We start from the raw sequence: 16,993 nt of genomic DNA, 5'->3' as shown, positions 1-16,993 counted from the left end.
AACCCAACACATCCTTCATTGCTCTGGATTCACGATACACAGGAATCAAGTCAAGGGGAGGGGAAGGGAGGGGAGAAAAGGAAAGAAAAAGACCTTTACTCTGTACCTTTAAATTAAAATACCCCAGGAACTAGATAACATGAACATTATCAGATGCATAGGCAGAAACAATAAATGTCCCATTTAATGGTTAAATCTGAGAACCTATAAAGAACAGAAGAAAATTAGCTGTTCAAGTGTCAACTGCAGATCACAGATATGCTCAAAACCCAAATAGCAAAGACTGATCCATGTCCAGGGCAACAAGTGCCCTGAGGCATTTGGTCAATAAACCCCCACAGCACAAGGGAGAATTCAAAATGGCAATGAGAACGCCCAAAGCATCCAAAACAGAATGGAAAACTGGCCACTGGAACTGTGAATATTCCCAATATGAGTCTAACAGGATATCCATTTGGAGAAAGCTCCTGAAAAAAAATTGAAAGCTTTAGCATTTTCACTTCTAGATATATACCTAAGACAACCGAAAACATATGCTCACACAAAAACTTCTATGTGAATGTTCATAGTATAGTAGCCAAAAGTGGAAAAAACCCAAATGTCCACCAACTAATTAATGAATAAAGAAATTGTGTTACATCCATACAATCGAATATTCAACCATAAAAAGGAATGAAGTACTGATTCATAGTATAACATGCATGAACTATGAAAATATGCTAAGTAAAAGCCAGTCACAAAAAGTGCATGATCCCATTTATATGAAACATCTCAAACAGGCAAATCAACACAAAGTAGATCAGTGGATGTTTAGAGCATAGGGTTGGGGAGAGTGGAGGGACATGGGAGTAACTGCTAAAGGGTATAGGGTTTCTTTTGGGGGGTGATGGAAATACTCAAGAATTAGTGGTTGCACAATTTTGTGAATATAGGAAAAAACACTAACTTGTACACTTTGAAAGTGTAAATTTTATGCTATGTGGATTATATCTCAATTAAAACAAACAAACAAAAACCAAACCAAACCAAAGCTTTCAGGGCTGGAGGACTACTGCCAGAACAAAGGAATTCAGTTATTTCATTCTTTCCTCTCAGCCATACCCAGGCCTGCCTAACCTGCCCCCCACCCGCTATGACCTCTCAGTGAGCACTGCCTCCGGCCTTTTCACCTCTAACCATGCCCACCATTGCCTCACACACCCTACTTATCCACCCGGATTCTTACCCAAAGCTCTGGTTCCCAATGATCACATGTACCTGAAAATTAGAGGACTCTAACTAGAAGGAAACATCCATTTTCTCAACAAAAAGATGGCCAAAATGCAATTTGACTGACCTTGAAAGAATAAATTTTTAAGGACATGAATAAAATTAGTCTACTTATGTTTAGCTTTGTATATTAAAATTTAAAATAACACAGTCTTAATTATGACTGTATCCCCAATATCTACACACTGGCAGACATATAAACATAGTAGTCCCCCTTAACTGTGGGGGCACATTTCAAGACCCCCAGTGAATGCCTAAAAATATGGATAGTACCGAACTCTATATATGTGTTATGTTTTTTCTATACATACATACTTATTATAAAGTTTAATTTATAAATTAGGCACATAAAAAGATAAAAATAACAATAGAACAATTATAACAATATGCTGTAGTAAAAGTTACGTGAATGTGGCTTTATTAAGTAAAACAAGGGTGCCTTGAGCACAAGCATCATGACACAACAGTCGACCTGATAACCAAGACGACTCCTAAGTGACTGACGGCCAAGGGCACACACAGTGTGGAGACACTGGATGAAGGGATGGGTCGTATCCCAGGCAGGACAGGGCAGGAGAGCGCAAGATTTCATCACACTACTCAGAATAGCACACAGCTTAAAACTTATGAATAGTTTATTTATGGAATTTTTCATTTAATATTTTCAGACCACACATTACTGAAACTGCAGAAAGTGAAACCACAGAGAAGGAGAACTACTACAGTAGGGGAATCAATAGCTATTGAATGACTGTGTCTAGGCAGCAATCAATGAAAATTTAAACTACTACACGACAGACTGAATACACAAAATCCAACAGGCCCATTCATGGGCATATATTTTCAGAAATGAGCACATCTACTCACCAAGAGAAATAAGACTCAAAAGCAAGTCAAAGGACTCTACAGTATTAGACCTAGGACAGTGACTACTTCTGGGAAGGGTGGAAAGAAGAACAACCGAAAGAGGCAGGAGGGGCCTGGGCACATGGAGCAGCATTCTGCTTATCACACAGGTGTGATGGACCGAATGTCTGTGTTGCCCTGCCTCAGCCGATTCTTATGTTGAAGCCCTATTCCCTAGTGTGATGGTATCTGGAGGTGAGACCTTTGGGAGGTAATTAGGTCATAAGGGTGGAGCCTTTATGAATGAGATTAGTGCCCTCACAGACCAGAGAGAGATGATCTTTCTCTTGATACAGCAGGAAGTCAATGTTCTACAAACCAGGAAGAGGGCCTTCAGAGGGAAACAAACACCTTGATCCTGGGCTTTCAGTCTCTAGAACTGTGAGAAATTTCCACTGTTTAAGCTACCCAGTCTATGGTATTTTGTCAGAGCAGTCCAAGCTGCCTAAGCTAGCAGATATATTCAATTAGTGATAATTCACTGAACAGCAGGCTTATGATCTGTGTTCTTTTTTGCATGTATGCAATAGTTAAAGAAAAAAAGATTTAGAAACATTGTCCCTTCCATTTGTACACTTCTATTTTATTTTATTTATGTCTTTACATGCCACACTTATTTCCATCACCAATAGAGCCATTTTAGGCCATCCAGCAATTTTCTAGAGCACATCATTTAAACTGTCATCAAAGTTGCTAGAGATATACCAAATTTTGAATATGTGAAGAATGTCACTGTGGGGAAGTTTATCCTAAGTTGAAAACATCTTCTTACTATATCTTTTTTTGAGGGATAAATTCCTGGGAAACCTCACTTCATATTCAGATAATACAGTTATTTTCAACATTTCTAATAGATATCCCTATATGTATCAGCCTTTAAGACTAGACAGAATAAGTAAGACGTTTTGCTTTTCTCCTTTTAGTTGAATATATATATATATCAAGAACCCAAGAATTTATAAAAGAAATACAAATAACTAGTAATCAAATATAAAACTGCTCTATCTCACTAATAACCCAGGACAGGAATATTAAATCATTCCCTTTTTGTTGCACTGGTAACATGGTTTTAAAAATTATGAAAAATGTCAAACACATAGAAAACTGGGGACTACAATGACAAATATCCATGTACCACTACCCAGTACAAGTATTTTGTTACTAACATGCATCTCTGGTTGGGATACAGGGAAGACAGGTTCTCTCAAACACTATCGTTAAAAGAACTGGGTAATTTCTGGATGGCAATCTGACAACATTTGTGAAGTCATAAAATATACTTACCACTTAATCTGGCAAGCCCACCTAGAGGAATTAACTTAAAGAAATAATTAATGACGTATGATATCTACCAGGATATTCAGCACAGAATTATTTATGAAAATAAATGACCTCAAAATATCAAATGAAGAATTAATTAGACCATGGTAAAGTATGTTATGGAGCATTAAACATAACTAAGAAAAAAAGAAAATATAAATTACTAACATCAAAAATGAAACAGGGGCCATCACTACTGATTTCGTGGACATTAAAAGGATAAAAATATTATGAACAATTCTATGCCCACAAATTTGATAACTTAGATGAAAAAGACCAATTCTTAAAAAAATACAATCTGCCAAAACTCATACAAGAAAAAGACAATCTGGATGGGTCTTTATCTATTAAAGAAACTAGATCAATAATAATCTCCCAAAATTGAAAACACCAGGCCCAGACTGGTGCATCAATTAAGCCTATCAAACAATTAACAAATTTCTACAATCTCTTCTAGAGAATAGAAGGGCAGGGAACAGTTCCTAACTCATTCTACGTAGCAGGCATTACAAGAAAAAAAACTACTAACCAATATCTCCCATGAACCTAGATGTAAAAATCCTCAACAAAATATTAGCGAATCATATCCAACAATATATAAAAAGAACTGTACACCAAAACCAAGATTTATTATAAGTATTCAAGGATGGTTCACTTTCAAAAATCAATGTAATCCATCACAACAGGCTAAAGAAGAAAAAAGTCACATGATTGATAGATGCAGAAAAAGTATTTGACAAAATCCAACATCCAATTCATTATAAAAACTCTTAGCAAACTAGGAATAGATGGGAACCTTCTCAATTTGATAAAGACCACCACAAGGGAAAAAAAACCCTCTATGGCTGGCAAATAAGCATATGAAAAGATGTTCCCCAGCACATGTCATCAGAGAAGTGCAAATTAAAACAATGAGATCCAACTACATACCTATTAGAATGGCCAAAATCCCAAACAATGACAACACCAAATGCTGGTAAAAATGTGGAGCAATGGGAACTCTCATTCACTGCTAGTGGGAATGCAAATTACTACAGCCACTTTGGAAGGTGGTTTGGCAGTTTCTTACTAAACATACTCTTACCATGAAATCCAGCAATCACACTCCTTGTATTTATGCAAGAAGTTGAAAACTTATGTTCACCCAAAAATCTGTACAAGGATATATTTTATGGCAGCTTTACTCATAATTGTCAAAATTTGGAAGCAAGATGTCAAGATGTCCTTTAGTAGGTGAATGAATAAACTGCAGTACATTCAGACAACTGAATATTATTCAGAACTTAAAAAAGGAAAAAGAAAAAAAGAGCTATCAAGCTGTGAAAAGACATGAAGGAAACTTACATGCATATTACTATGTGAAAGAAGCCAATCTGAAAAGGTTACATACTGTCTGATTCCAACTATATAACATTCTGGAAAAAACGGGAGGCAGTACAAAGATCAGTGGTCGCTAGAGGTTTGGGGAGAGAAAAGGATGAACAGGTGGAACACAGAGGATGTTTAGGGCAGTGAAACTACTCTGCATGATACTACAATGATACATACATGTCATTATACATTTTTCCAAACCCAAAGAATGTACAACACCAAGAGTGAACCCTCATGTGAATTATGGACTTTGGTTGATAATGATGTGTCAATGTGAGTTCACTGACTGTAACAAATAGACCACACTGTGTGGTTAGGGAAGCTCTGAGTGTGGCGGCGGCTGGGAATAGGTATATGGGAATTCTCTGTACTTTATGCTCTTTCTTTTTTCTTTTGGTGAACCTGAAACTGCTCTAAAAAACAAAGTCTATTTAGAAGGAGGAAAAAAAGTCCATTAATTAAAAAATAATAATAGCAGTACAGAAATGATTGGATACATTAACTCTTATTTCCATGTTTTCTACAGCAAAATGAAAAACAATCATACTGAAAATGAGCAGGGTAGTGAAGAACTAATCTAAGTAACTTTGGAAAATTTATTTTGACTATATACTCTCGGGCTAAGGACAAAAAGAACTGTACCTAAATGCTGTACTGTAGTTCTTCATAGGGGTACGAATCGACAATTCTGAAACTACTCATGTATACTTTAGGGTGGAGCAAGTAAGTATATTGTGGGATAATGAGAGCTAGAATTTTCACCGTTAGCAAAAAGGAATTACAAATAAGGACTGGGGTAAAGCTAAAATGAACTCTGTGACATTCAACTGGGATTGAAGTTTTTATCATGAAATAGTTTTTAAATATATATATACACACAGAGATAGATATCCATGTTTGTATATACCACATACTTTTAGTTCTGTTCACTAAGTAAAATAAGAGAGAAAGAACAGCTTTTCCTAATAATACAATTCTAACAAATGTATAAAGAATGACGGAAACAGAAATTATCATTAGACAAATCCCACAGTAGTAACAGTTAGACATGGAATCATCAGTGGATGCTAAAATTAAGGGAGAAGGGTAGCTGAGAAATAAGATATTCATATAATCTCAAAGTACATCCCCATAAGATTTGTTAATTAATTACAATTAATCAAATTAATTATACCTAATAGCTTTACCGTGGAGAAACCTGACAAACACCATCTTACCCAAGTGGTCTAAGTTAACATCACTAGTAATGGGAACAAAACCACATGTTACCTGAGGATGTACAGGGAAGGACACATTACTCCTGTAGTATTCTTGCCAAAAAATGCATAACCTGAATTTAATTACAAGAAAACAGACAAATCCAAATTGAGGGATGTCCTGCAAAACACCTGCCACTACCCTTCAGAAGTATCAAGGTCATGAAAGACCAAGAAAGACTAAAGAATTATCACAGAAAAAAAAGAGATATCACAACTAAACACAACATGGGATCCTGGACCGCATCCTAAAACAGAAAAAGGACACTGGCGGGACAAATGGCAAAATGAGAAAAAGTTCTGTAGATCAGACAATATTGTAACTATGTTAACTTCCTGATTCTGATGACTGTACTATGAAATATAGGAATGAAGAGTATTTGGTATTCTTTCTACTATTGTATATCCCTTTTAAAGTCTGAAATTATTCCGTCTACAGCCCTACTACCCTGAACAAGCCCAATCCCGTCTGATCTCGGAAGCTAAGCAGGGTCAGGCCTGGTTAGTACTCAGATGGGAGACCACCCAGGAAGACCAGATGCTATAGGCGTAAAAAATAAAAAAATAAGAGACTGTAAACCGACAAGGTCCTTGCAATCTGTGAGGTCAACCAAAGGTTGCCTCGTCTAAAAAAATAATAATAATAACAATAAAGTTTGAAATTATTCCCAAATGAAAAGTTTAGAAATTTAAAAACTTGTAAGTAGTCCTGTCTCACTAGAACATGAGACATGTCCACTGTATTCACTATGACATAGGAGGTGCTCAGTATTCACCATGTTAACAAAAATTACAATGAGTTGCTTCTGATATTTCCAGTGTGATTCCAGACAGAACAATTAGTATTAGAGGATGTCCCATTGAGAGCAAAGTCCTATTAAGATAAAATATATGCACCTTTAACCTTGAGCTTAGTCTCTATAATTAGTTCAGCAAGCTGGCCCTAGTTACATGGCTCTGTAAAACCTTCTTCCAAAATAAAGCCAAATGAAAAGATGATCCAAAGAGACTTCAAACGTTTGATACACTATAAATCATGGGCTATGAAAATCGGCACCCACATTTTAAATGTTCCCTGGAAAACTATCTGAAATGTTAAGTACAATTGTACTGTTTAAAGAAATCTCAACTTGTTTGGCTTTTTCAGTAACTGCTACCAAATGCGTGTAATTTGACCCCAACCCCCACATCCAGCAGGCATGTCTACTGGATAACAGAATACCTTCGTTATATCCCAGGCTGAGTGTAAAAGTCACCTTTAGTTATCTGAAAAACTTATTCTGGTCAACACATCAAATAGGTTCCATTTCACAGCTCCTATCCCAAGGGCACAGGGTAAGCTTGTGACTGGTAGTCTGGAGGGTGGGCAGGAGCCGGGTCTGCACACTCACTACACTCTTAACCCCACCCACAACTCTCCAATTTTTAGGACCTGGAGGAAGGCAAGGAGAAAGATTCATTAAGAGACAATCCATAGCATGCTGGGCGTTCTCCTCTCTTTGACTAACCACATCTTTTGTTGCATTATACCAGGATTTCTCAGCCTTGGCACTACTGACATTTGGGCTAGATTATTTTTCATTAGCGGGGCCCACTGTAGGATGAGCATATCTACTGTAGGATGTTTGGTGTCATTCCTGGCCTCCATTCCCTAGATGACAGTAGTAACAACCAAAAATGTCTCTGGGCATTGCCAAATGTCCAGTGGTTGGCGAGGAAAGAAGAGGGTGTCAAATTTGCTTCCTACCCTGCCCCACTGTTAAGAACCGCTGTCTTACAGAAATCATCATCAGGCCAGTGGACTTTACTCCTCTTTTCCCTGGCTGCTTTGCTTCTTGGTCTAATGCTGCCTAGCACAGAGATGCCAGCTCTCTCATGAAGGAGCACATTTGTTGGTTTTTTGAAAAGCCTCACTAAAATCTCACTGTGCCCAGGAGTGGGAAGTTTGATTCTGGCCTTATTTCCCATCCTTCGACCCCAACCAAAGCCCTTGGCTAGGAGGGGACCCTCATGAGAGCATTGATTTGATAACTTAAGCCCTAATCACCTTCCAAAGCAGCCACTCACCCCACCAGAAGAGCAACCCCAACCACCAAAGGAGGGTGTGGTGGGAGGACAAGTTAATGAAGCCTCTTTTCAAGAGAAAGGATCATTGCTATTCAAAAATCTGCATTCGAATGTGGTAAAAGTTAACATTTGGGGAATCTGCTTACGAAGCACACGAGAATTCTCTGTACTATTTGTATGACTTTTAAGATTGAAATCATTTAAAATATGTGTGTGTGTATACTTATACATATATCCCCTGAACGAGGATCTTCCTAGAGTGATGAAGATGTTCTAAAACTGAATTATAATGATGGCTGCATAACCTGGTTAATTTACTAAACATTTTTGAGTTGTACACTTAAAATGGATGAATTTTATGATATGAAAATTACAATTTTTTCCTAAACAAACAAAAACAACCCTTGTACAAGAGGTCAAAGACTACAGCAACATCGTCAGTGCTGCTGGCAAGAACCCTTGAGAACGATACACTGGGAAGGCACCTACTTGGCAGTGACTCAAGTCTCCCCAACCCTGCCCCAAGCTTTGAGCTTTGGTCAACAATTCCAGGAAACCAGGAAGGAATACTGCCTCTAAAAAATAGCCCAAGGATTTCCTAAATGGCATTTTAATTTTAAATCTACTTCCTTTCCTTTCCTTCGTAACCGTGTCGATACTCAAGCAGAAAGCCTACCTCGCTGCGTTGAGCAACTGCTGTGCACAAACCATGGGGCCACTTCAAATGTGGCTTGTTTCCAATTTCAGCCATAATCTTTCAGATTTTTAGCTTAAATGCTACAGATACCTACTTAGCAGAGAAATTCTTCATACATTTTGAGATTGAAGTTTTAAATCTCTAGCTTCCAGACAAACTGACTGACCTTTTTTCTTTCTTTTTCTCTCTCTCTCTCCCTCCCCTCCCCACCCCTCCCCACCCTTCGCATCCTTTCTTCCTTTTGGTAAATGATTCTAGATTTCTTTTTTAGACGTGGACTCATGCATTCACATCAGGCTGGGAGCCTGAACTTAGTTTCCATGCTAAGTTTAAAGACTTAAAAAAATTTTGAAATACAGTTCATATACATAAAATTCACCTTTATAACACTGTATACAATCCAGTGGGTTTTAATATATTCACAGAGTTGGTCAACCATAACCATTATCTAATTCTAGAACAAAAAGAGACCCTATCTTTTACCCATTAGCAGTCGCTCACTTTCCCTCTTGCTCACCCCACCCCCTTCTTAAGTGCTTGTTAACCAATAATCTATTTTCTTTTTCTCCTACACATTTTCCTTTCGAAATAGCATTTATACAGATTAAACACAAATTTCACTTGACTACTGATTCTGGTAATATACAATATTAGCATTACTACTCTCACCATGTGAGATTTAAAATAATGATTAATTCAGATACATAAGCTTATCCATGATTACCAAAGTCATACCATCACCATCAATACTCTTAACAAGAAACATGTACATATTAAACATACACTACATGTAATATATCTAGCTCATATATAAATGAGCTAGAGGGTGTAATGACAACACCTGAACACTTGGCCCTGTGGAGAATGAGACCTTATAACCTCCAAGTTCAGCAATTGAGATGGAGAGGACACCTAACAACATTCAATGCCACCTGTAGACTAAGAAAATTCTGTGATAAAAGAACTATGAGAAACAAGAAGGCTCTCTATCACAGAAGTGCTGTGGCCATGGTCCTCTGCTCTCACATGCCTGGATGTCTGAGCATGTGTCCCTCAGACGCTGTCAGGACAGGCTACCCAGCCTCTTTCGCTTTCAGTCCAAGATACCTCAGTCTCATGGAAGAGGCACTGGGCAACAACACCAAGCAAACTGGCTGCCAAGGATCTAGCTGCCCCTCAAAGCAGCACTACCACTTTTCAGGCATCTGAGTTACAAGAGGCAGTTAAACAGCCAAGGAAAAGGAGGACTACTAAGCAGAGTTCAGTGTCATAGAATCGCCCTTTGCTATTGAGCATGAACCACATGCTAGCCACTGTGCCAAGCACTTCACATACATTACGTACTCTAGGAAGTGATGAAGCTGGAACCCTAAACTTGTCTGTGCTTCTCACCCTATACTGTCTGGAAGTACACAAAGTCATAAACCAAAGTTAAAACCGAGATCACACACTGAACTGTGCATCTGTGTAACCCCTGAGCTAGTGAACTAGAATTACACATATTCTGCCTGCTTTTCCAGGAACTGTCTATAATCAAGTTCCAAAAGGCCACAAGACTAAAAATTAGCACTTCACATAATCCCATTTTTATTAAAAGTCAAGCATTAACTAAAAATACAAGCTGAAAGAGATATGATATCAAAGCACAAGGTTAAACTACATAGGCACATTTCCAATTTAAAAGAAATTAAGAATTAAATTACTTCAGTCCACAGATATGAACCATGATACAGGTAAGACCAAAATAACTATAAACTTCATCATAGGAGACACCCATTGGAAGTTCCCCTTAAAACTGCCAAATGATAACTGTTTATCGTTCAAGTTCAAGAAAATTAAACTGAATCCAGTTCAGAGCACCTCTTATAATTACTGGAGAAAAGTCTGAGAAATGGCAAGGTCAGCGGCTGGTTATCAGAGCTTAGGGTTTTAAAGCCACAGACCAGATTTCCAGTGTGGTCTGCCCGTATTCCATGCCCCAGGCATATCTCCCGCTCTTTCTCTTGAGAGAATTTAAGATTTGAAGGCCAAGAAACTCATAGAAAGACCTGGAAGCAGCCCCTTTATAATCAGTCCAGTCAACAGGCTGAATCGGAAGTATTGCTGATGCAAAAATAATCCTCCTGAGCTCTGCCACCACGTCCTTTTCAGCCACATACTCTATGAAGCCAAGACTGTAGTTACTGTTAACTTAAGACTTCCTGGTTCCAGTCAGACGAAAAGCTGTTGCAATTACAAATACATGCTCAGTGGTCACTGCATGCCAGGAGCTGTAATCACTGTACAGGCGTAGCTCATTTAATCTCTACAAGTATGAGAGAACACTGAGACACAGCGACGTTAGGCTATCTGCCGTCTGGGGTGCAACCGCAGGTAGTCTGCCTCTAGAGTCTACCTTAGGACAGTGTTTACCTTAGGACATACTACCCGTGCCCAGTTAAGACTCGATCACTGGATGGGTGACCGAACTACATAATCAAATCACCAATCCTTAAAATCATTTTAAATTCCCTTGAATATCCGAAACTCTCTAGAGTGCAAGAATCTTCAATAATTGGTGATTCATCCATTTTAGAATGCATTTTCCTACCAATACCTCTACTGCGGGCAATCAGGAGAAGGTACTGAGATTAAAGTTTCCAGGAAAAATAGCGTGACTCAAGCCACAAGTTATAAAGCTGAGCTCTGGTCAGGAGTCCACACTCTCTTCAGTGAAGTAGTTTTGGGGTGAGGGTTTAAGGCAACACAACTTTGCAGGAATTTATAAATATTTTGTTGTTTTAACTTCGAATGCACGCAACTTGAGCGACTGAAGTGTTTCCTGCAGTGTTGATACCAAATTGAGTAAGATTTCAACAAACTGGGCCTTCACCCATTTCTCCATCACAGTCTCACAACAGTCTTCCTGTGTCCCGAAGCAGCAGCTTTCCCTATTGATATCATTTTAATCACAAGGACACATCCCATTTAAGATGTGGCTTTCTTTATATACCTTCAGAAACAACCTGGCCATCCTAGTTATCTTCAAAAACCCAAAATCTCTTAACTTTGCTGACACACACACACAAAGACATTATTTCATAAAACTTCATGTATTCTACAGCCTTTACCTGCCCACACCGGAAAAGGCCAGGGTCTCAAGGAATATTCATGTCAGGTGCTAACGGCATCTGTCTCCTTGCACTTTATAAAGTTAAGATAATTCTGTCATATAGCCAAGTCATCTTTGGCTAAAGAAGGCCACTGATGCTAAGAAATCTGAGTAAAAATTCCAGAGAAATGAATTCTTCTCCCAGAGCTAGCTTTTGTAAGGGAATTTTAATGACTGGCCATATATGAATAGGAGAAAAAAAAAAATCACACCTGCAAATTTGGGAAAATAAAATGCTAATTCCTGCAGACCAAATGACAACAGTCTGAGAGAGCTAGTGTAAGTGGGCAACCATTGAAAGGAATTGCTACTCTAACACTCGCTACTTACTCGCCTCCCCAAGTCCCAGGACAATGGCACACTTAGCAGAAGGAGAATGAATATTCACCCTCAATCTCCAGAGAGTTGGACAACAACAAAAAAAAAACAGAGGGTATGTATCACTGCTAGAAATACCTTTCCCAGTAGGGAGGAGAATAAAAGGCTCTGCCTCACAGTGTTTGCTGGCTTCCCACTTCTAGATAGAGATGGTGAAGGTCTGAGCCGAGAGACCTCTGTCAGAAATGACCTCCCCAGACAGACAGCTGCTGGCTGCCTGATGCCCTGATGAGTCCCCTGACCAATGCTCGGTACTGCTGCAGAGCATCCTACAGTCTGGTGCTTCCATGAAGGTACTGGGAAGGGCTGGAGGGGCCTTGGTCACCATCCTGAACCAGATCCTTTTTAGCCATATACTCTATCATTAACGCACATATACCCCACAATATGTGACAAAGCAAGCTGGCCGAAGGCTCCTTTATTCCTTTTCCCTAGACCTATAAGTATTGTCAATGATAAATGAAAAAAATTTCACATCAAGAGTCAGGACAGCAAAGAGTTATTAAAAACTCAAAGTATTTCATAAACACCTCCTCAGGAGCATACATAGACTCTACTCAGAGGTGCCTAGCAGATGGTGACTCAGAATTTGTACCAATATGGTCTATAAGTAAAACGGAGGGAAGGAGAATGGATGAATAGACAGAGACATTCATGTTCCATAAACGCCTGCTTTACATACTCTAAGGAGTAATGACTTCCTCCCTCACATTCTTATGTCTCTCAGAAGATCTTGAACTACTGTGTTCTTGGAAGCTTGATCCACATCCATTTCCTTAAAGAACATCCAAATGTGAAAATATATTTACTTTGCTAGAATTGATTGGATATGACTTGACATGAAGGAGGAGGAGGAGATGACTGTCTAATTTCAAATGCTTACTAGGTACCAGATGCTACTGCAGTATTGTATATGTATTATTCACTCGGAGTCACTATTCAAATGTAATGTCACTTCTCAAGAAGCTTCCCTGACCACCTGCGTCTAAAACTGCCCCTACCATGCATTCTCTCAATACCCTGTTCATTATCTTTATGGCACTTAGCACTATCATATATTATTTTAAATCTGTCTACTCGTTTATGCTCTGTCTTCTACCACGAAAACAGAGGTTATACAATCTGTCTTGTTTACTGCAGCATCTCCAGCATCCAGAAAAATGCTAGGCACACAGCAGGCGCTTATGAATGGATGATCTCATCTACTCCACACCAGAGCCCGATGAGGTACCTATAACAGAGGGAACTGAGGCTGAGGACGGTTGAGAACCTCGCCAGGAACAACCCAGCTAGGAAGTAACATCTAACTGCAAACCCCACACTCCTCTCTTCTATGCTACACACAAAAACTTCCCTGGAGAAAGGGAAGTTGTTCTAAAATTTTTTTTCTATTAAAATGATTTGCACACATTCTGTGTTGTGGTAAAGGTTATTAAAAGAGGGCTGACTGGATCATGATTCTGTTGTGTGGCAGTGCTGGCAGCAGGCCCTCTGTCCCATGACTAGGGAAGTATAAAAATCTAAGAAATGGGGTCGCCTGAATAAGGATATGGTGATGTCTTATTAAGGAATAACTGCAGTGACTATTAAAAATGACGTAAGACAAAAATTTGGAATTTATCTGAGAGTACACCCTATGGGATCCATGAGTACCACATAATCTTTGTCACCTTTCTTAGTCTGAGATTATAAGGTCCTAGAAGACAGAGGCTGTCCCTTATTTTGTACTCCTGCACAGAGCGCCATATGGTACCCTATGCATGAGGATGGCTACCTGTCAAAACATTCTGCTTCACACGTAGAAGAATTCTGGCCCTGCTCCTGCTTTGTTCTGGTGTCCCATTCACTGGGCAAGGGTCATTCATCAGGGATCTGGGGGCTCTAAAGAGTGTTCATAGAATGGGTGGGGCATGTGGGGGAGAAAAGTCTATAGGCTGCACCCCCTCGATACTGCTATGTAAATGGACATTTTTCCAGATGTGGCTCTATTAGAAAGCCTAAGGATAAACCTTGTTTTTAAAGAAGGCTACCCTAAGTCTAATTAACACTACTCTTTAGGGGGCTAGATACTTTAGACAAGATTTTTTTGTTGGGATGGTGAGAAGAGGCAGGTAAGGCACAACATTGCCCATTCAGATCAAAGATTAAATGGCTCTGATAAAAAGCAACACCCCCCTAGGAGAAACACACAGTTAGGAGAACGGTACAAAAGAGATGGCATCTGCCATGGCTCCTCCATGTTTCCACCACTCACATTATTATTTTGTACAGCAGCAAAAGACTTAAGGACTATTCACTGATAGGAACAAGATGCTTATGAATTAAATGAGTGTTCTCAAATTAGGACAGATTGTCAGAATGGAATTAACCATAAGCATACAGATTGGGACCTTCATTCTTCTCTCCAAATACTAGAAGGTAGCACAGTTTCTGATACATAATTAGTGTCTGTTAAATGACTGACTCGAGGATGGATATGGAACAAATCAGTCAACCAGATCCCTGTCAAGGGGATATGGTTCTCTGCGGACCTAGCAGTATTTATGCTACTAAAAATAGGAATGGATATGTCAAGTTTCTTTTCATTGGTGCTCGCTCCTAAAGGGTTCAGAACATGTCATCTCCATTCAGGGCCAAAGGGAAAAGGTTAAGTGTAGCGAGCAAGCAGGATGGATCGAAGCTGATGAAAGGGCATTAGGCCATACGAGAGCAAGAGTTCACATGCGATACTACTCTCCTCCGGCAGAGCCTTCTTTTAAGATTCTGGGCGCACTGCATTCACGCTGTTAAGAATAGGCAGTGGATATTAACCAATGTCACCCCAATAATCTTAACAATAAAAAACAGGCAGTGGGTACATAAAAATCAAACATTATCACTAAGCTGCTTTCTCCCACTTTACGGATGGAGCAACTCAGACAGCACCACAAAAACACAACTTTCCCCACAGAAACACCACAACAAGAAAGATTCTATCCATTTCATAATTCTTCCCAAAACTACCAGGCAGGGTTCAGTTAAAGACCCAGATGAGAGATCTAGGTGACAAGCTGAATACATCTAGGTGTTTCAAACATAAGGTAAGTACAGATTCAGATTCACCAGCTTTAACTATATGCAGCCAAGAACCTGAGCACGAAACTCCAGTTTGCAAAGAACAACGATTAATGCAACAGACACAAACAATCCACGACACTCTCCTCCCCAATGGCCCTGCTGCGAAAGTAGCACATGCAGGCAGGACCTGAGTGCCACAGGAGCTGCCATCAGCGGTCTTCATCCTAGGTCTGGATAAAAGTACTGACCCAGAATTCCTGTGCGAGGCAGTTCCCTGAGATCGCAGACACTGAAGGACCGTTCTTTGCATCAGGATCCCCAGCTCAGTCGCACTCCACAGGGAAGCACTGCAGACCTGTCATTTTTTCCCCATCTACTGTCTTTGGAATATAGTCCAACTACAACTGGGCTCTAGTTTTTAAAACACACTCTATGCCCATTAATTCTTCTAGAACTTTCCCAGCCTCTTTTAAAGTTTCTCTTCACAACCACTTTTTGGTTGGAATGTGGGATGCTGCAAACATAGATTTCTGGTGCCTTTCCAAAGTTTAATCATTTGAAACCCTCCCTCCCCGTACATAAAAATATATCCTTCCAGCATCATTTGACCGAAGTATAAAGCAACCTGGTTGGCCTCCATGCATCCGATGGCATCTTCCAAGAGTGAAAACTCCACGCAGACATAGCCATAGTCGTAACCTGGGGACAGCATTTAAATACAGACGGGAGTGGTGTTAGTGCCTTGCAAACACAAAAGACACACTTAAATCCCCTGTTTCTGAACCCCTTAAACACAAGCCCTCCCAGCTAGCCCCTCCCTCCCCTGTACTAGGCAAAGCTGCTACCCCAAACAGAAAAAAGTACTGAAGGAAAGTCTGGATGTTTCTGGACTTTGAGAGTCATTCCAAATGGCTTTTTCTATTAACCAAGAAGATCCTCTGCACTCTTTAGCACTGATGATCTGGCGAGGGTGCCCCAGAATTGGGTACTCCCACAGAAAGTTCAAGTGGGGACCCAAAACATTTTAACCACAGGCTGTATCTTCTGCAAAAACAAAGTCAACAAGAATAGAAAAGTATCTGAGAAAAAAAAAAAAGTATCCCGAAAGAGGAAGGAGAAGCAATTATCCCAAAGCTATGCTAATAGTCACCACTTTTCAAGCAGAAACCACCTTCAAAGATAGAAGTGCTGACAGATTGAGGGAACTATTCTGTCTGGATACCACAGGAGGCTTCTGGTTGGCAGGGGACAGACCACTGCAGGTCTCCTCATTTTTTCCTTGTTTCAACTCAAGTCATAAACCAGCTAAAGTCTTTATGAAAGGAAGAAGGTGTAAAGCATAAAGAGCTGGGTCCAAATTTGTGCTTATGCAAAGACTGGCGGTGGGGTAGGCTGGGGGAAAGACAGCAGTTGTTAGCAGTTGTTAGCAATCAATACATGTTCAAGGATCGTACGTATCATTAGTTATAACACATCCTTCACCTTTCTCCTCCTGAGCGAGTGTCATCTGTGGCTCTTGTG

General features: G+C 39.6%; 1 protein-coding gene and 1 pseudogene across 4 annotated transcripts in view; one reads left to right on the top strand and one right to left on the bottom strand.

Moving 5' to 3' along the window:
* The window catches only part of RBM6 (RNA binding motif protein 6), a 91,942-nt gene that overhangs the window by 30,048 nt on the left and 44,901 nt on the right, over positions 1-16,993 (bottom strand). For 2 of the 4 annotated variants that reach the window (XM_006909116.3, XM_006909117.3), the window contains one exon: positions 16,098-16,171. The exons of the other annotated variants lie outside the window; for them this stretch is intronic. In XM_006909116.3, the coding sequence (XP_006909178.1) occupies positions 16,098-16,171 (74 nt within the window). The remainder of the gene's footprint in view (positions 1-16,097; positions 16,172-16,993) is intronic. 4 annotated transcript variants of the gene reach the window in all.
* Positions 6,554-6,672, top strand: LOC112477592 (annotated as a pseudogene).

Source organism: Pteropus alecto, unplaced genomic scaffold (genome assembly GCF_000325575.1).
Source record: "Pteropus alecto unplaced genomic scaffold, ASM32557v1 scaffold53, whole genome shotgun sequence".
In the NCBI taxonomy this organism is placed as follows: Eukaryota; Metazoa; Chordata; class Mammalia; order Chiroptera; family Pteropodidae; genus Pteropus; species Pteropus alecto.
The sequence above is the reverse complement of the archived record's forward strand: the minus strand, read 5'-3'. Positions and strand labels throughout refer to the sequence as shown.